The 21166-nt window shown below is 45.8% G+C and overlaps 1 protein-coding gene across 1 annotated transcript in view; it reads left to right on the plus strand.

The window, feature by feature from the left end:
• LOC147689875 (neuroglobin-1-like) overlaps positions 1–21166 on the plus strand; it is a 179878-nt gene that overhangs the window by 111879 nt on the left and 46833 nt on the right. Inside the window, exon 4 of the mRNA XM_086936606.1 lies at positions 10838–10918. Within this exon, the coding sequence (XP_086792732.1) occupies positions 10838–10918 (81 nt within the window). The remainder of the gene's footprint in view (positions 1–10837; positions 10919–21166) is intronic.

Raw genomic sequence — 21166 nt, forward strand, 5'->3', positions numbered from 1 at the left:
GGTATGGGTCCGCCCTGCTAAAACCCAGATGAGACCTTCTTAGATATAATGTAATATGCTAATTAGGGTGCGCGAAATATAGGTGATACAGAATTCTATAGATTTTTGCATCATAACGTGCTATCACCTTTTGCTTACTATGGATTAGTGACTATGCTGCTGACTCTGATTTTTATAATATGTATGTTGATATTATACAAGATACTGCGTTTGAGAATGCTGCATTGAAAAATAAACATTTCAAACTTGCACGTGTATTCTTTGCCTCCTAGTTTCGGTTTGGAATGATAATATAACGAAAGAGTGTTCATGTGTTCCACGATACCTGAGGTATTCTAAGTTCATGTTCTGGATTGTCTAAGTCATTGGTAAGTTATTACTACCGATGAGACACTGTAGCTAGCTTGGTAAGGGGATTTCTGAAACAAAGGTGAGTTTTGGGTCATCCTAATTCACCCAGGTTCTAGATCTCTGTGCACAGTTCTGTGGGAGAACAGAAACCCTGCTACAAGCTGAGATGCAGATATTGTAGCTCAATACCTAATTCTAACACCCAGACAATTGGCAGAGTGGCTGTAGTATCCAGTACTTACTACTCAATACATATTCATGAAACTTGTTCTGCAGTCTCCACTAAAGCCGGGGTGGCTCCGCCACTAAGGCGCAGGAGTTTCGCCCTACTGCTTTATGAGCGGTACAGAGGAAAAATAAAATGATACCGAAGCATTATCATCATTTGATTTTTCCTTCCTAGGTACGAGGAGGGGCGGGGCTGGCCTAAGCAGGGGCCAGGGGAGGAGTGGTGAGCACACTCAAAGTGTGCATGAATGTTTAGCCAGCTGTCTTGGGCCATTTATGTGCACTGCATGTTCCCCACCAGCAGGGCCGGCCCTAGGCATGTGCAAACTGTGCACCTGCACAGGGCCGCCAAACCCCAGGGGCCGCCACGACGAGGATCCGGGGCCCCTCAGCTGAGCTCTCTGTAGAGAGCTGTGTCTCTCTCTATCTAAAGCAGCTGCTGCTGTCTGCAGCCTGCTCCTCGCTCCTCGCGCTGCTGACCTTTGACTGAAGAGAAACAAAGTGTCAACTTCCATTGTTTCTCTTCAGTCAAAGCCACGAGCCAGGCCCGGAAGAGGAGGGGGTGGGGGCCCTAGGATGGTGCATTCTCCTCAGGGCACTATTCCTTTGAGAAGGGAGGAGGCCAGGGCTGTGAGGGTTGGGGGAGTGGGGGTTGTCAGGGTTTGGGGGCCTACATGGGCTGGGGACCTCTTAATGTGATTGTGGCACCCTTAAAAAAACTGCTTCCCTGCCTCCCCTACAAGTTATCTAAAGACACAATTAAAATGTTGAAGCTGGCTCTGTTTCCACATCAGCATTTTAAAAGCATGCTTACATTTTCTGGATGATTTTAGCCGGCTCGACTACGCATGTCTAATATTGCGAAAGTGAAAGCGATTTGCACACCCCTCTTGAGTGGGCCTCAGTAAATGTGGAGAGCTGGCATGCTGTCATGTGGCGAAGACGCAGTGTTCTGCTATGTGATTGTGCACAGGTTGGCCCATGGTGAATTATAATTATTAGAAAGAACGCTCCAGATGCATAAGCACTTCCTCAGCCACCAAGTTTGGGACAAGGAACAAGACAGTGAGTAAGTTTATTTTGATTGTTGAAAGGTGAAACAGAGGTCTCGGTGGAATGGGATAGGGCCTGCAAGTAAGGGAAGATTATCTGATCTCTGTTCAGACAGCCTGTAGGTCCTTTCTCCAACATAGTGCCTGTGTAATATAGTTTGTAATCACTGTGACATTTTTAGGAACTTTTCTACATAATAGAAACTGTGTTTTCCGACAAGTCATGGTTCTTTTAAACAAAATACAATTTTAATTGCTTGCTTTATCGTAGTCCGTTTCACGCTCACCCTGACATCTGTTTAAGTCCTCCGAGTCATTTGTTATTCTCTCGGTGTACCAAGTCAACCTTCCCTCTGAGTTCGGTAAGCTGAGTTACAGTGACAATCGTTATGCACAGCACATAGAGGTGTCAAAATGGCATTTGTACAAACATTAATTTTATTGTGAGAGAAAAGCATCCTCATTAAAATGTGAGGGTGATGTGCTCTCTGCCCACCCTTGTTTGGCCGATATATTGTTGGTAGTTCTTATTATTTAGTGTGTATCCTTGGCTTGGGATGGTGGCACTTTCCCTGTATAGCCAGAGTACATATGGATACTGGATGAAAACTGCAAACTGATAGTAGAGCACCTGCCATGCATTTACTAAAAATAAAAAGCTTGTCTATTAGGTCAAAATTATTTTGCTTGAAGAAAGTGGTCAGCTTACGTTTTGAAGTCCAGGCGGAGGGGGAGAAGGGGCAAGGCAGAGGGGAGAAGGGTGCAAGGCAGAGGGGAGAAGGGCGGAAGGCAGAGAAGAGAAGGGTACAAGGCAGAGATGAGAAGGGTGCAGGGCAGAGAGGAGAAGGGTGCAAGGCAGAGGGGAGAAAGGTGGAAGGCAGAGAGGAGAAGGGTGCAAGGTAGAGAAGGGTGCAAAGTAGAGAAGGGAGCAAGGCGGAGGGGAGAAGGGTGCAAGGCAGAGGGGAGAAGGGTGCAAGGCAGAGAGTAGAAAGGGTGCACGGTAGAGAAGGGTGCAAGGCAGAGGGGAGAAGGTTGCAAGGCAGAGGGTAGAAGGTTGCAAGGCAGAGAGGAGAAGGGTGCAAGGCAGTGAGGAGAAGGGTGCAAGGCAGAGGGGAGTAGGATGCAAGGCAGAGAGGAGAAGGGTGCAAGGTGGAGGGGAGAAGGGTGCAAGGTGGAGGGGAGAAGGGTGCAAGGCAGAGGGGAGAAGGGTGCAAGGCAGAGGGGAGAAGGTGCAAGGCAGAGGGGAGAAGGGTACAAGGCAGAGAGGAGAAGGGTGCAAGGCAGAGGGGAGAAGGGTGCAAGGAAGAGGGGAGAATGGTGCAACATGGAGGGGGAGAAGGGTGCAAGGCGGAAGGGAGAAGGGTGCAAGGTGGAGGGGAGAAGGGTGCAAGGCAGAGGGGAGAAGGGTGCAAGGCAGAGAGGAGAAGGGTGCAAGGCAGAGGGGAGAAGGGTGCAAGGCAGAGAGGAGAAGGGTGCAAGGCAGAGGGGAGAAGGGTGCAAGGTAGAGGGGAGAAGGGTGCAAGGCAGAGAGGAGAAGGGTGCAAGGCAGAGGGGAGAAGGGTGCAAGGCAGAGGGGAGAAGGGTGCAAGGCAGAGAGGAGAAGGGTGCAAGGTGGAGAGGAGAAGGGTGCAAGGAAGAGGGGAGAATGGTGCAACGGGGAGGGGGAGAAGGGTGCAAGGCGGAGGGGAGAAGGGTGCAAGGTGGAGAGGAGAAGGGTGCCTCGGGGAGGGGAGAAGGGTGCAAGGCAGAGAGGAGAAGGGTGCAAGGCAGAGGGGAGAATGGTGCAAGGTAGAAAAGGGTGCAAGGCGGAGGTGGAGAAGGGTGCAAGGGGGAGGGGGAGAAGGGTGCAAGGGGGAGGGCGAGAAGGGTGCTGCAAGGCAGAGGGGAGAAGGGTGCAAGGGGGATGGAGATGAAGTTAAAAATGTGCCCCCCCCCGGAAACATTTCTGCGGATGTCCATGGAATGCACACTACTTTGTGAGAGAGAGTGGGAGAGAGTGGAGAGAGAGAGAGTGGAGAGAGAGAGTGGAGAGAGAGAGTGGAGAGAGAGAGTGGAGAGAGAGAGTGGAGAGAGAGAGTAGAGAGAGAGAGTAGAGAGCGAGAGTAGAGAGCGAGAGTAGAGAGAGAGAGTGGAGAGAGTGAGGGTGGAGAGAGAGGGTGGAGAGAGAGAGTGGAGAGAGAGTGGAGAAAGAGTGGAGTGAGGCAGTGGAGAGAGAGTATAGAGAGAGTGGAGAGAGAGAGTAGCGAGAGAGTAGAAAGAGAGAGTCAGTGGAGAGAGAGTGGAGAGAGAGTAGAGAGAGTGGAGAGAAAGACAGTGGAGAGAGAGTAGAGAGAGAGAGTAGAGAGAGAGTGGAGAGAGAGAGTGGAGAGAGAGTAGCGAGAGAGAGAGTGGAGGGAGAGAGGGTGGAGAGAGAGAGTGGAGAGAGAGCGTGGAGAGAGAGTAGAGAGAGAGAGAGTGGAGAGAGAGTAGAGAGAGAGAGAGTGGAGAGAAAGTGGAGCTAGACAGTGGAGAGAGAGAGAGTGGAGAGAGCATGGAGACAGTGGAGAGAGTGAGCAAGAGAGTGGAGAGAGAGAGAGTGGAGGGAGACAGTGGAGAGAGAGTGGAGAGAAAGACAGTGGAGAGAGAGTAGAGAGAGAGTGGAGAGAGAGTAGAGAGAGAGAGAGTGGAGGGAGAGAGAGTGGAGGGAGAGAGAGTGGAGGGAGAGAGAGTGGAGGGAGAGAGAGTGGAGAGAGAGAGTGGAGAGAGAGTAGAGAGAGAGAGTGGAGAAAGAGTAGAGAGAGAGAGAGAGTGGAGAGAAAGTGGAGCTAGACAGTGGATAGAGAGTGGAGAGAGAGAGAGAAAGTGGTGAGAGAGACAGTGAAGAGAGAGAGAGAGAGAAAGTGGAGAGAGAGACAGTGGAGAGAGAGAGAGTGGAGAGAGAGAGTGGAGAGAGAGAGTGGAGAGAGAGAGTGGAGAGAGAGTAGCGAGAGAGAGAGTGGAGGGAGAGAGGGTGGAGAGAGAGAGTGGAGAGAGAGCGTGGAGAGAGAGTAGAGAGAGAGAGAGTGGAGAGAGAGTAGAGAGAGAGAGAGTGGAGAGAAAGTGGAGCTAGACAGTGGAGAGAGAGAGAGTGGAGAGAGCATGGAGACAGTGGAGAGAGTGAGCAAGAGAGTGGAGAGAGAGAGAGTGGAGGGAGACAGTGGAGAGAGAGTGGAGAGAAAGACAGTGGAGAGAGAGTAGAGAGAGAGTGGAGAGAGAGTAGAGAGAGAGAGAGTGGAGGGAGAGAGAGTGGAGGGAGAGAGAGTGGAGGGAGAGAGAGTGGAGGGAGAGAGAGTGGAGAGAGAGAGTGGAGAGAGAGTAGAGAGAGAGAGTGGAGAAAGAGTAGAGAGAGAGAGAGAGTGGAGAGAAAGTGGAGCTAGACAGTGGATAGAGAGTGGAGAGAGAGAGAGAAAGTGGTGAGAGAGACAGTGAAGAGAGAGAGAGAGAAAGTGGAGAGAGAGACAGTGGAGAGAGAGAGAGTGGAGAGAGAGAGTGGAGAGAGAGAGTGGAGAGAGAGAGTGGAGAGAGAGAGAGAGTGGAGAGAGAGAGAGAGTGGAGAGAGAGAGAGAGTGGAGAGAGAGAGAGTGGAGAGAGAGAGAGGAGAGAGAGAGAGGAGATAGAGAGTGGAGAGAGAGTGGAGAGGCAGTGGAGAGAGAGTGGAGAGAGAGTGGAGGGAGACAGTGGAGGAGACAGTGGAGAGAGAGATAGAAGAGAGAGAGAGTGGAGAGAGAGAGTGGAGAGTGGAGAGAGAGAGAAGAGAGAGGAGAGAGAGTGGAGGGAGAGTGGAGGGAGAGAGTGGAGGGGACAGTGCAGAGAGAGAGTGTGGAGAGAGTGGAGAGAGAGTGGAGAGGGAGTGGAGAGAGAGTAGAAAGAGGCTGGAGAGAGTAGATAGAGGGTGGAAAGAGAGTGAGAGAGAGTGAGAGAGTGGAGTGAGAGAGTGGAGAGAGAGAGGGAGAGAGAGAGCGGAGAGAAAGAGAGAGTGGAGAGAAAGTAGAGAGAGAGTGTGAAGGGAGAGAGGGTGGAGAGAGTGGAGAGAGAGAGTGGGGAGAGAGTGGGGGGAGAGTGGAGAGAGAGTGGAGAGAGTGGAGGGAGACAGTGGAGGGAGATATTGGAGAGAGAGTGGAGAGAGAGTAGAGAGAGAGAAAGTGGAGAGAGAGACAGTGGAGAGAGTGGAGAGAGTGGAGAGACAGTGGAGATGGAGTGGACAGAGTTGAGAGAGAGAATGGAGAGAGAGAGAGAGTTGAGAGAGAGAGAGACTGACTGACTGACTCAGAGACTGAATACTGACTGACTGAGAGACTGACTGGCTAGGAAACTGACAGAGAGAGAGAGCAAGATTGGCTGACTAAGAGAGTGACTGACTGACTAACAGAGAGAGAGAGACTGATTGAGAGTGAGACTGACTGGCAGAGAGAGAGACTGACTGAGGTAGAGAGATACTGACTGACTGAGGTAGAGAGATACTGACTGACAGAGAGAGAGAGACAGAGAGAGAGGCAGAGACTGACTGACTGAGAGAGATAGACTGATTGACTGCGAGAGAGACTGCTGACTGACTAAGAGAGACTGACTGACTGAGAGAGACTGACAGAGAGAGAGAGAGACTGACTGAGAGGGGGACTGACAGGGAGAGAGAGAGAGAGACTGACTGAGGTAGAGAGAGAATGACTGACTGAGAGAGACTGACTGACTGGGAGAGAGAGAGACTGATTGGGAGAGAGCGAGACTGGCTGACAGAGAGAGAGACTAAGAGAGAGAGAGAGACTGGGAGACTTACTGGCTGAGAGAGAGACTGTCAGAGAGAGATAGACTGACAGAGAGAGAGACTGACTGAGAGAGAGATTGACTGACAGAGACTGACAGAGAGAGAGACTGACTGACAGAGAGAACAGAAACTAAAGAGGGCCCATGGAGCTTTGTTTACTTTTCTGTTGTCTCCATTTCTTGCTCTTTCCATAACACCTCAAGCAGTAAATAAGAGGCCGTCGAAAGTCCAAGGTTAGACACGCCTGTGATGTCACTGGGTGTGAAAGGGAGTGACATGTCGCTTTTGTCACCCATAACATTTTGGCGAATCGATGTCCATGAGGGTCCGGACCCCCTCTTCCGGGGCCCCCACCTACGCTCCCTGCACAGGGCCACCATGAGCCTAGAGCCGGCCCTGCCACCAGGCTGCATTACTCAGCCTGTTGTGGAACATGCACAGGCTCCCTTCGCCCTGTTTGAACGCTGAACGACAGCACCCAGACCAATTTCAACGCTTCAGTGCAGCATTGTGATTGGCTATGGGGAATTTAGGGGAACTAATCACAACGCTGCATTGCATCGTTTTGATTGGCTTTGGGAGCCCGGGTGTTTCCTGTACGGGAGAGGCTGCAGAAGCAGGTAAATTTGCTTTATTCTTAATTTTTTTCTTTCCTTGCCCCTCCCCACCTCCTCTTGCTCCCCCGCCATCGTTCCCTACCAGCTGCCACTGCTTGACTCAAGTCATGCTGACCTATGGAAACTCACTTTCTCTGCCATTCAAACTAGAATGGAAACTGAAAGAAAATGCCTGAAATAGGATAAACATTGCTGCAGTAAAACGAATGTGCTGGTGTGCATATAAAATGCTAAATATAAGCATTTATTGTGACTCAAAAATGTTGCGTGCTGGAACAGCAGCAAAGGTGGCCTGAATTTAGACACAGCGTCCTCTTCTGTGCAATCTGGGACAGCACAGGAATAATGAAAGCCTCCAGGCATGCCAGGGGCTGTCTGAGGCCTGGGACCAGTGTTTCTCAGTTACATTTCAGTTGATCAGGTCGAATTGTAACATTTTCACTTGCAACTGTTACAATCTCGAGGTATGCTGCTACGGAGCCTCTGTGGAGCGTTTTGTACGACAAAATGCTCCCGTCGCTCGGTTCCTGGTGCTGTTGTCTATGTCCTCTTTTAGCTCAGGGGTCGCAAGGACAGTCCCACTGCCAAGGGACGCAGTTGCAACACCAGGTGAACCGCAAATGACGTCCATCCACCGTACCCTTCTATGAGGGCTCGAAAGCTTACATGCAGCCTGACTTCTTGGGAAAATAAACTTTCTTTACTTATTTTTCTCCTTTATTTCAGGTCTTTTTTCTTTCTTTTTTCCTTTTGGTTTCTGTATTTCTCTCATTTCTCTATTGTTATTATCCTCTCTTTTTCCTTCACCCCTTTTTTCTTCCCTTCTTTTTTCCTCCTGCTTATGTTTCTTCCTGTCTTTGAACACTACTTTTCTTTCCTTTCTTTGTTGTTCATTTTTTCTTGTTTCTTTTTCTTTTCTATTCTTCTCTTTATTTCATTATATTTTTCCCTACTTTTCTTTGTTAATTTATACCTCTTTTACCCTTTTCACCATTTCCCCTTGTTTGTTTCTTTCATTTGTATTTCTTTTCCCGTTTTGTTCTCTTGATTTCTCCTATTTTTTCTGGTTTTCTTTTTTCTCTACTTCTTTATTCACCTATTTTCTCCCATTCTGTCTCTCAATAATTATTTCACTTGTGCTTCCATGCTTTCATTTATCCTCCCTTTTTTTCTGCGTTTATTTTTCCTTTTCTCTCTTAATTTCTCTCCTTTTCTTCTTCCTTTCTTTTGTCCTATCTCTTTCTCTCTCTACTTCTTTCTTCCTCTGCTTCTTATCTTTTTCACTGTGTATCTTTCATATCTTTGTTATTCTTTCTCTGTCTCTCTTTTTCTTGTTGTATTTACTTATTGTACTTTTCCATTCTTTTTCTTCTTTTTTCTTCCACTACTGTCTTCTTCTCCACGTGTCTTCTTCTTTCCTTTCTGTTTCTTTCTTAGTTTATTTTTTCATCCACATTCTTTTTCTCATTTTTTCCTCTCCTTATGTTGCACCCTTCTCTTGTTCTATTTATGCTATTGTTATTTTTCTCTTTATCTGTTCCTTTTTCTTTGTTCCTACTTCTACCTTTGTCATTGTTTCTTTGTCTTCTTTCATTCATCCCTATCACTGTTTCTTTCTTTTTTATTCCTCTTTCATGTACTGTTTCCTCATTCTGACTCTTTTGTTCTCTTTCTTTCCCTGTCTCGCTGATTCTTTCTTTTTTTCCTTTATTTCACTCTTGACTTTTTTCTTCCTTGCTGTCTCTTTCTCTCTTCATGTACTCCCTTACTCTCCTTTGTTCTCTCACATTCTCTGTCTTTCTTTCTATTTATCCCTTTTGCTGTCTCAAGAGCAAAGAGGCAAACTGATCCTTAGGGATGACCCCAATGTAAACCTTCTGCAATGCAGCTCCAGTCCCATTATTGCTGTATGCTCCCTGTAGGAAGAATGGGGTACTTTAGAGACTTTAATTAAGCTATCTGTTTTCTAAAGCTGTTATCTGATGTTTGTGTACGTGTATTGAATCCCTATATTAGGCCGTAGCTCCCAAAGGCTTCCTATGACCAGAGGCAGCTCTCTCTAATGAACAGTTTGGAGACCCTGGGCTAAAGCTTATAGGCAGCTAAGCAGCACCAGCCTAGCCATAGAGACAGCGAGAATCGTATGTGGTGGGATGCCAAAAATTAGAGGTAATCCGATAAGGCTCAGTAATACATATGGGAACATGTGCCAGGCAGGGTTGGTGCTGGATGAGTCAACAGATTGTAAAAAGGCAAGAATGGGAATTTGTGACATGAACAGTAGCCATGCACCTTATGAAGCCAAGGATGCAGTCTTCTGCTGCAAAAATACACCCCATGAATACCGAAGAAAGGGAAGAGTAATCAAGGCTGGCAAACTGGGCAGAAAAAACACAATCTATAAAAGGTCCAGATTACACCTACTCCAGCTAAGCTGAGGGAAGCCAAAAGTTTGAGAAGGGGTTCACGCTCCAAGTACCTCTCAAACTTCCAAAGGCTCCAAAAAGCGGGCAAGCCCTAGTCAACTCATAGCACTGACCACACTGCCACTGTGCACCAGCCAGGGTGAGACACTAAGGGGCTGATTATGATTGCGGTTTTTCCGCATCCTCGGGGCCAGCGGAAGCCACCGCCGGCCCCGAGGATGCGGAAAAACCGCAGCGGACTGGCCAAGGACCCACCGCCACATTAGGATGGCTGGTGGGTCCTGGTTTCCGTCCGCAGCTTTTCCGCCGCGGTCGGCTTACAACCGCGGCGGAAAAGCTCTGATATGGTGACGGTGTCTCTCAGACACCGTCCGCCATATCAGGATGGGCTTTTAAAAGTGCTTTTCCGCGGCGGGTTTTCCGCCGTGGAAAAGCATACGGATCTTCAACTAGGGGGCCCGTTGCGGGCCCCCTAGGTGAAGGGGGGGTGGGGGGGTGCACATGGGGGGTACCTATGGTACCCCCCTGCATTTGCATGCAGAAAGCGGCAGGCACCGCGCGGTGCCTGCCTCTTTCTGCATGCAAATGCAATGCGTGCATTTTTAACATTGCCGTGGGTGCAGCTTGAAGCTGCACCGGCGGCAATGTTAAAAGTAGAGGATATGACCGCCAGGGTGGCGGTCACATCCTAATCGCACAGGAGGGGACTCCGCAGCCCATGCGGACGTCCCCTCCTCCTCAATGATCGCGGACGGACACAAGTCCGTCCGCGATCATAATCGGCCTCTAAGTGCTTGGTGGGTTGGCACCCTGAGAAAAGTGGCGAAATGAAACTTGAGGGCACTGCCCGCCATGGGCCTGTTGCCTGTGCACAGTGCCCGAGGAGACCCCTGGAGCTCGCCACCACCCCCTGCACGGCGGGGCTGTGGAGGCTAAAGTTATGACTTGCCTGAGAACAAAAGAGTGAATAGGCCTGACTTCTGCTACCCTCCTTTCTCACCCCTCCATTTGAGCCCAAAACTTATCTTAGATCTGAAAGATCCTTGCTCTTTCTAGTTTAAGTAAAAAGGACATCCTCAGAGCCTTTTAAAGTTTCCTGCCAGGCATTTTTAACTTTCATGATTAGCAGTGAACGTCAATGTTAGAAAGTGACAATGTGTTGAAAGGAGAATTACCATCCCATCATTTGGGCAAGGAGAGTTGTAGACATTGATTTGGTAGTTCATGTTCAGTCTTAGCCCATTTTGTTTACCCTTCTCAGAGAAAGTTTCTTATTTTAGTATTTCAACTGCTTGCTTTTACAAGGTAGAATGTGAATTGAAAATATAGAATTAATCTATTGATATTACTGCTCGCTTTTACTAAAGCTCTTATTCTTCGCAGTACATTGGAACCGAATTTATGTCAGCAGTACAACCAATTCTAAAGGAAAAATGGACCCCTGAAGTGGAGAACATTTGGCAAGTATGTTGTGCAAAAATATCAAAGCAGTTCTGAAAAAGCTTTTCTTGAACCTTTAGAACAAATCAATTGCTGATGTTTTAAATGATTTTAGGATAAGTTGCGAAAGCAGAGGGATTTAATTTGTTAAGGCCTTTTTTTATCTCATGAAACTATTTATTCAGTTTCTCTGACACACCCGACTTTTAGACACCTCAGTTTTTACGAGGGGGTTGAGGATGGATTGTATATTCATCAGCTAAAAAGTAAAATTACTTTGAGTCCGTTGTAAGTTCCTTACACTTTTCACTGTTTAGAATTCTACTTTCTTTGTAAACCATGGAATACATGTGTTTTTGACTACACTATTGTTTCAGCAGATCATAATCCTGCCAAGTTTGTTCACAAAAGAGGCTTCCTTAACGTAGATTGATGTATGCTGGTATGTACACTAGAGAGAATGGTTCTTACTAACTAGAAAATACGTCAATGTTGCAATATCTTATAATACTAACGAGTTTACCACAGCCTCATACTAAGGACAAACCAAGAGGCAAAGTGGTGGACGAGAAGGGGCTGCATGGTGAGAGCAGCCAGGAAGTAATGTAGCTGCCACTGAGATGCCAAGCTCAAGTGTCAGTGCTTCACACAGCCACATGGATCTGTGGAAGTTCTTATAAAAGGATGCAAGCAAAGTAACAATGCAGCTGACCAGCACTGGTCCATGCAGTCCAAGGTCACCTCCCTTTCCCCATCAATAACATTCTAATTAAATAAACTTTTTTCGTAAACCCTTTTATGAAAACCGTTATAACAATTACTCCTACTTAAACAAATAGTAAAATAGTTGACAGTGTGAAACTTTGCTTGCAAGAGCTTTCCAGTTTCCTTGTATGTAATGCTGTTTAAGGGAACACATTATTTCAAGATATCTACTGATTTACCTGTGTAAAATGACGCAAGAGCGTTTCACTTTCCTGCATTGCGGGAGAGGACCAAGCCAAGAGCAGGCCCGTCTGTGCCTGTCCATGACCGGAAAAAGCTGGGCCAACCCTCTTTTACCTTTTATTTAAAGAGGAGAATGGGCAAGCGGAGGTACCCAGAAGTCGATCTACTGAGGTAAGGCAAACAACAACAATTGAGTGGTGTTTCAACTGCACGACTGTACAGTAGGGGTAACCAACAAATACATTGAAATTGCTTAAAGACGATTGTCTCTGTCCCATGAAGCACTCACTTCCTCTCAAGTCACGATGCCTGACCAATCCCCCAGAACACAATCACAGTGGAAGCCCTAGTTCATTGCATGCCATGAGTGTTTCTTTACCAATACCTGTATTCGTTGTAAGACTTCCTCAATGTTCACAGGGGTCTCTCAATGCCCGTTTGCTATTTTCTAATCATGTCTTTAGAGGCAGGATTTCGTGGCCTATACACGCCATGATATTTTCACACGACGCGTGTTTTCAAGAATGACCCACAAACACAACAATCAATGTTGGGTTACCTCTATTTTTTCCGTTTTATTTGGTCCTGTCCACTCAGGACGAAATCGATGTCACAATCATTTTTTCAATCCACACAATTGGTCTACTTTTGTAGACTATTTTGATCTCCGTCAACTGCTCTCACTGTGTGTTATTTTCAAGTCGGCACCATATGGGCTTGGAAATGAATTCCCACCTGTTTATTCTAACAGGATTCGAATGCCACCTTGAGCATCCGTGCCAAGGTAAAGGTGTCACCTGGCCACCCAAAGGAATGAGTAAGTCATTTCGCAGCGTATCTAATTAAGCAATGTTGAGCATTTTATATTAAAGGGCGGTAAAGGGTGCACTAACATATTTTTCAATACACTTTGGTGACATTTATAAGTGCAGAGTGTGTCTCTAATAATGTGTTACAACTTGATACATTTGATACAACGACCAGGGTTCTCATGCTAGAGTGATTATCACTCTAACCACTGGTTTTCTATATCCTTCATTCATTTTTGCTTTTGGGTATTCACCCCATAGCCACTTTTTCATTTTGGTCCTGATGAAAGCCGCCACACCTCTGCAGAGGGTTTTAGGCTGAAACATGTTGACCCTTATCGATCTATGACAGGTTGAACAAACCACTGGCACAGTTTTCTTTTTCGTCCTAACCTCAGGGTGCCCCAATAAAGCTTGTTTGACATACCTGAGTATTAGTTTTAGCTCACACACTTCTTTTTCTTTGTGCCTCTCACCACACTCTGCTCACCTATAGGTGTTAGTATACCTCTATTGCTTGCCAAAACAACATCCCTGAGCTTTTCCCTTGTAGAGAGGGGGTTGCAGCCCACACTATGATGAAGCATGCCACAATCCTGTAAAAGGGATTCCCCAGCACTCTCATTCTTAGATTTTCAATATTGAGACCCTGGGGACTTTTTTGTGTATTTCTACTTTTCATTTGAAAATACCCCAAGCAAGCATAGGAACAGGGTAGTTACCCTAAACTTGAGGAATACACCTCATGGGAGATACACAGTGGAACACAAAGCAGAATATGCTGTCTTGCAGGCTTTTTATCATATGTGTCAACTCCCGGGTAATGGCAGACAAAACCAGATGTAGGGCTAACCAACATTTTTTAGCGCCTACATTGCTTTCAACTGTGGGGAATTGGCGAGAGGTCTGCAGATATTTAGACCTGAACTTGCTCTAGTGTCACAATCAGGAGATATCGCACCTTTTTCTAATGTGCCCTTCTGTCCTTAAGAAACTGCCCCAAAGCACTATGAAATGAAGCCTATGGCCCTTCATTTACTAAATGGTCTAAACATATCTTGAACGTTTTAAGATGTTCTGAAGGCTGAAAATGTAATACATGCACCTATCGGATAAATTTTAATCTTCTTTGTGACGATTGTTCTATGATGAGAGGACATGCATTTTCTTCGTCAACTAGCTGTCTCATACACGCCAACATTTTAGAAAATGAAAGTGGGAGAATTTGAAAAAAATCAGAACAATATATTTTCCCCATTGATTTATATTGTAGCAGAGGTGAGAAACAGCAAAATAAAGCTAACTTGGGGTTCTAAAATCGTGTGTCTCCTGGCTGAATCGGGTCTGTTGGCATGAAGGATATCCCCCGACTATCAATTTACATGCGATGCACATACTTTACGTGCATTGCAGCTAACCTATTGGGTTTCATAGTATTTGACTTTTAATAACTTCCTATTGAACCCAGGTCCAGCTCTAGGATTTTTGGTGCACTGGGCTGAAAGGGAATGTGCGAGGTTCCTCTAATTTGCATATGTGACATATTCACGGCTACAGAAGCTGCTTTGTTCAGACTTCTCCTGGGCCACAGCTCCTGCTCTCAGCCACCTACAAGCACTTCTTTCACAGAACATTTCGAGCTGAAGATATGAGAATTACTTGGGGGGTGAGAGTTAAACCTGTAGGGCGCTAAAGTGCTGGCAATGGGCGTCCCGCAGTGTCTCTGAACGGGCAACCGGGCAGGAGGCCTAATTCCAAGAAAATCGGCAAAATGTAACTGGGACACCATCCCTGAGAGGCCCAGGGAGGCCCCCCTCCCCTCCCTCTCATGGGCCCAGTTGCAAAGAGACGCCTTTCTTTCAATTGAATCGGCAGGAGTACAAGGGGGCTGGGTTAAACTGGTGTGGGGCCCTGAGCTGGTGGGCTGAGTGCAAGGCCCTGGGCAGCTGCCCACACTGCCCATTCCTAGCGCTGGCCCTGATTGAACCAATCGGGCATATATCCTTGATTATTGAATTGCCCCAATAATTTCAGGCGTACTATACTCAGCATAAACAATCACATAAGGTAAATACATTTTGGCCCAAACAAAAGGTTGCAGAGAAGATCAGCAGGTGGGCAGAGCCGATGCCCCTTAATCAGCGCTGCTTCTAAAACTCTTCTTTTGGTATCCACATAAGGACCTTGAGACAGCTCAACAAGCATTTGCAATGCAATAGGTCTCGCATTAGGAAAGTTTGAGCTATTGGTCTTGTAAATGACAATTTTTTATTTATGTGTTGGTTTTGAAAATAGCTAAATTAATAGCTTTGTCATATACAATGCCAATAGTTATAACTTTCGCAAATGTGACACCTATAGCATTTGTAATGCAACATGTTTTGTATTTACGTGACTTAGATGTATTGATATTACAAATTACAATGGCTTTTAATTTTTTTAAATAATTAATACTTACATAAAAGTGATTGTAATTTAATAATGGCAATAGCTTAAACTTTTGTAGATAACTTTTGTGAAGATTATGTTCAGTGTATTTTATTGTGACGAAAATCCAAGAACAGAAGTGAAATATTAACATCTTTTTGTGACATTTGTAATAAAGTTTGAAACATTGAGAGAACATATTTGAACCAGTTGTTGGTTGTTGAATGGTTGCGCAGATTGATGCTGGGGTGGCGCTGAGTGATGCTGTAGTGGTTCTGATTGGTGCTGTGGTGGTGCTGATTGGTGCTGTGGTGATGCTGAGTTTTGCTGAGTGATACTGGGGTGGTGCTGAGTGGTGCTAGGGTTGTACTGAGTGGTGTTGTGGTGGTGCTGAGTGGTGCTGTGGTGGTGCTGAGTGGTGCTGTGGTGATGCTGAGTTTTGCTGAGTGATACTGGGGTGGTGCTGAGTGGTGCTGGGGTTGTGCTGAGTGGTGTTGTGGTGGTGCTGAGTGGTGCTGTGGTGGTGCTGAGTGGTGCTGGGGTGGTGCTGAGTGGTGCTGTGGTGGTGCTGAGTGATGCTGTGGTGGTGCTGAGTGATGCTGTGGCGGTGCTGAGTGGTGCTGTGGTGGTGCTGAGTGATAATGTGGTGGTGCTGAGTGATGCTGTGGTGGCGCTGAGTGTTGCTGTGGTGGTGCTGAGTGATGCTGTGGTGGTGCTGAGTGATGCTGTGGTGGTGCTGAGTGATGCTGTAGTGGTGCTGAGTGGTGCTGTGGTGGTGCTGAGTGGTGCTGTGGTGGTGCTGAGTGGTGCTGTGGTGATGCTGAGTTTTGCTGAGTGATACTGGGGTGGTGCTGAGTGGTGCTGGGGTTGTGCTGAGTGGTGTTGTGGTGGTGCTGAGTGATAATGTGGTGGTGCTGAGTGATGCTGGGGTAGCGCTGAGTGATGCTGGGGTAGCGCTGAGTGAGGATGTGGTGATGCAGAGGGCAGAAAGGCACAAAAACCGAGTATATCAGAGGGCAGAAAGGCACAACTAGGGCGAAACCCCCCACTCTAGCTTCAGGATGTCCTAACATTGAACCTGGTGCCCACGCCTCTTGTTTGTGTACAGAGAATTGTCATCACAATGTCTCAGTTAGCAAGACTGCTGCAGATCGCCGAATGCCAAAGCCCAAGGAAGTTAGCATCATGTCACAACCAGAAGAGAATTACTCTCGTCATATACAATTACAGGCTTTGGTGTATCATTCCGCGTCCCCTGGACACCATGGATTGCCATGTGTAAGGGACTAACATATCTCAAAATTATGATGAATTAACAAGCATTTAATTGTATGTCTTGTAGAAACATTGCATATAGAAATTAATCGAACTCCATAAAAGCAAGACATTGTTTTTCATACGTGTGGTTTCCTATAATGTCACAATCACAGCTGTCAACTTAACTGATTTTTAGTGTCAACATTACCTATCTAACCAATTCGTATTCTGGTGGCAACTTTCCCCGGTCCTTCCTCTCAATTTGAATAGCTTTTGAGCAATTCTTCAAAGACATCTAGGTTTTCCCAAAGCTGGACCTCGGGTAAGTATTTTAAGCAACTCCATGAGTGATCACTCTGAATGATAAAAATACCAACTCAAGATACTCCATTATACCACTCATTTCAGTGTGTAATATCAAATCAGTCTCATGTGCCTCTGGATTATTTACGCAGTCTTCTTAAACACGCCTTGCCACCCAGTATCAGTGCATGGTGCATTTAGGTCAGGTGGCATAATAGTAAAATAAATAAAAAATGCCTCAAATGCATGCATCACCAGTAAATCTACACGCAGTCAGCGAGAATAAAACGAAGTATGCTGGGGTGGGACCTCCCAGAAAGATAGCGTTAAAGCTCATACAGTCATTGCCATTTCAGCCCACGCTGTTCAATGTGCTGTCAGTTTCTGACAGCAGTCGTACTGAAGTGGACTGAGCAACTGCCTTCACCGGTCCCCGAGCAGCCACGAGACGATAATGATATTCGAGCACAGACCATCGACCGACGTTTGAACAGACACTACGAAGGGAAAATGTTTCTAAAATCATATGCCATTCGGTTGTGCTGGCTTCTAATTTTAACAGACTAAAAAGATTTCCCGAAGATTGAGTTAATAGTATACTCTAATTATTTTAACTACATGTAACATGCTTCTAATTAGATACATCACATTAAATCATTGCAAACATACCTACTTATAACGAAAGAACGCTACCTTCCAGCCTATTCGACCCTTCAATGAGCTGTTTTTTGTTGTATTCATAACGACACGGCCGTGTGCTAAATAAATAGGCAGGAAAAATTAAAAAATAATTTACATAAAAGCATGTTAACCTTCTGCATATCACTGATAAATTACATAAACTCCCAATAGATTAACACATTCTGCCCTTTATGAAACGTTGGCCACATCCTACATTTACAGCTACAGGGTCATATGACGCTACACTGATGAGGCAGATCCCGAGCCCACTTCAGACTCAAGACGCAAAAAAAAAAAAATTACAAAAAGTTATATATACAAAACCCACACAACCAACACGATTATGGTATTTTTCACGTTGCAACTTTTGCAGCGTGATGCTGCCCTGCAGCCTCTGGGTTGATTCTTATTCAAAAATAAATCAACTGACACAATGGAAAAAAGCAGCCCACATGGAGTATGCAAGAACAAGGAAGCACACTAAATTTATGTGTCTGTATTTAATATAAAATTTGCATAAATCTACTAAGCCGTCAGCTCTATCTTTAACAGTGCACAGACCATGATTGGTGTTCATTGGTCGACATTCGAAAAGTGCTGAATACAGCCTGTCTCAGTAATCGATAGGATCTGTGCATTGAGATTATGCTGCAAAGCTTTATGACAGTCTGGGCCGCACAGACTGTAATAAAGGTGCCCAGACGGCATGGGACGGACTCAGGACGGGCAAACAGCAACCCACCAGCAGAAAGTAAAAGCAACGCAGATCCTTATTTTAAACTGGAACCAGGGGTTATCGTCTGGCTCACAGCCAAACCTGCTTCTGCGAGCAGCCTGGTTTTCACGCACAGCTGTTCTCATTGTTATCGACAAATGTTGTGACATGTATTGCCCTGACCACTGGCCTGGCTATTTTCCAGCTTTTGAGCGGCCGCTGAGAACAATAGGCAGTTATTAGCTTCGGAACTGACTTTAGACCACCATTAACATCTTTTTTGTGAAAAGCGGAAGCCAGTGGGTGGCACGCGCTGCAACTTTCAAACGTTGACATTTGTAGATCTATTCAGAGTTCTCTCCAAGTAGACTAATGTAAATGTTTCTATGACTCGCGAAACATTGACCAGGATAGAAACAAGCATTGGCCCAGGAACTGGCGAACACGGCACTAATAAAAACAAGCATTGGCCTAGGAACTGGCGAACACACGAAATTAATTAAAACAAGTGACATGCTTGAGAGTCGCAATATACGTTTAAAGCGCCAAAATAATTGGCGCCGATCTCAGAGGATATTATTGTACATTCCAGGGGTACTATTTCAAACTATATTTTTTTAGTGTGTTTGTTATTAAGTCAGAGCCTATCAAATATCTTAAATTAGCATTTGCAGCACGTTGTGCTTTATCTTCATATGTTTAAAGCTAAAGCGTGCCGTTAATGCTAGAAAAGTGAACACATTGAAAAGAAAGACGGAACCATGTTAAAAGCTGCACAGCCAGCAATGATGTAAAGGCGTCGGGCGCCTTTCTTTTCAATTTAATCACGTTCAGACATGCATACAAGGGGATAAGGGGGAGAGTGAAAAAGCACCTTTTGGCCTTGTTGTCACCCTGGCTGGTTGCTCGGAAGCTGAGCTATGCATGTTGGCCTCTCCCCCCCTCTTGCCTGCCGCCTGCTGTGAACGCCCCCAGGACTGTTGTACGCTAAGTTGATGCCCCTGCTCTGTGCTCAGCTGGCTTCCGCATATGTGTTCATGTTTAGTTAACAAATAACCAAACCTGCTGCCCCTTTCCGGAATATCTGCAGGGATGTCCGCAAGAGAAAAGCGTCAACATGACCATGTAGAGAAAGTGGCCAAAAATGTTAGGCACGGGCTCCATTGTTAAAGCACTGCATTTTGCCTCATTTGAAAAGGAAAACAAAGTATTTTTAAAAGTTGATTTATGTGAGCAGCGCAGCATAAAAGACAGGCGTGCCATGTTAAGTCTGCAGCAGTCAGGCGCATTAAAAACAAGAGACATAAAAAGAACGGCTTTAATAAACAAGCAAGTGAAGGAGTGGTGTGCGTAAAGCCGCAAAAGTGAAAAGCATTTGCAACCTGACACAACACAGATGGCAACTGATCACGCTGCTGACTTTGGAGATGGAGAACAGGGTTCGAGCCTCGGCGTGAGCTGCATTATTTAATTATTAAAAAATAAACAGCGATCTGGGAGGTTGGTGGGAAGAGACAAATTAAAACAAATAATACACATGGGGGAGATAGATACAATTTAAAACAAGTGTGTATTGCTGCTACACTGTATTTCTGCCCCTGTCTATACTGTATCTGTCCTGGATATGACAGCATTGCTGCTGTCAGGACTGTACTTGAGCTGCACAAGAGGCCAGCTTGCCCTGCTGCAATCTATGCTGTAAATATACGATATTAATTTGAGCTGCTACTGTCAGGATTGCACCTGATTTCTGCTTGACAGGAGCTTGCCCTGCTGCCATCTATGATATAAATGTCCTGCATGTGAAGCTAACATGCACTGCTGCTGCCAACACTGCACTTGATCTTTGTGAGAGAGCAACGTGCACTCTGCTACCCAAGCTGTAGTGCTTTTGTGTTAGTAAAGCTTCAGAAAATGCCATGAGGTACCAGAAGCCGAAGGCCAAGTTCTACAAAAAAACAAAGAGCTTGGCACACGGCTTGAAACTTCAGCAGGCAGACTGCAAGGAAGTGATCGAAGAGTCCTTGAAGGTTTGGAGGGCGGGACCAGGCAGGATGGGAAATGCCACTATTGTTAAGAGTAAAAGCGCACTGTAATGCGCTGAAACTAAAAAAATGCGAGACACGGCCTGGCGACCGTGAAAAGTGTGAAGCAGGGGGCGGGAAAGGAGAAATGGGAGACACGGCCTGGCGGCCGTGAAGTGTGAAGCAGTGGGCGGGGGAGCCCTTTGAAGTGAAGCTCTCGGAGGCAGGCGGCTCGGGAGCGAGGGAAAAGCACGTGCTTGTGTTCACATGAACTGTTTGAAATCCGCCCGATGGCTTGAGAACTTATTTTGCCCACTATAATTCTCCCCTATCCTTTCCTTGCGGAAGGGATAGGCGAGACCTAAAAAGTGAAGAGAAGCAACACTTTGATCGCCCAATGATGTAAATGATGTAAAAGTAACGGTCATATTTCCACTAATGACATACTTTTTAATTGTCCCTTCTTTTCATGCATCATTAACTTAGACAATCTAAAAATTATGACACACTGAAACTTATTGAGGTTATATTTTACTAGAAAGTTCTTACAGATGCGCGCTAGCATGTCATAGTTTGCCAACACATGCCGACGTTTAAATTCTCATCGATTGAGTCCTGAAGAACGGCGTGCATTATATGGTGATATTTTGCCATCTAGTGGACACACTTGGTAAATAATGGAATGACCTAACTGTACTTGGCTAGTGAAGTAACATTGCAAATACCAAGAGGCTACCATGAATAGGACATATGCACAGTCTGAAAGTGGTTTTTCTTTTTACTTCTTTTAGTTTTAGCAAAGATAACCTGTTTATTGTGTCAGGAATTGCCATTCATAAAACTAATTCTTATTATTATTGTTGCTGTTATTATAATGTGGTGATAATAATAATAAGAAGACGATTTATTATTTATAAACTTAAATTAAGCAGAAATATATGGGGAGTTCTACTGGAGAGCAGTGACTGTTTTTCTGTTTTGACAAATTATGGTACATCTCTATTGCGGTGTGTTTTTGGGGGCTCTTATAACTCATAAAATAGCTTAGTAAACAAAGTGCTTGTTGGCGACATGTGGTCAAAAGATTACGGTCAAAAGATAGATTCTC

This window comes from Lissotriton vulgaris, chromosome 9 (assembly GCF_964263255.1).
Source record: "Lissotriton vulgaris chromosome 9, aLisVul1.2, whole genome shotgun sequence".
NCBI classification, from domain to species: Eukaryota; Metazoa; Chordata; class Amphibia; order Caudata; family Salamandridae; genus Lissotriton; species Lissotriton vulgaris.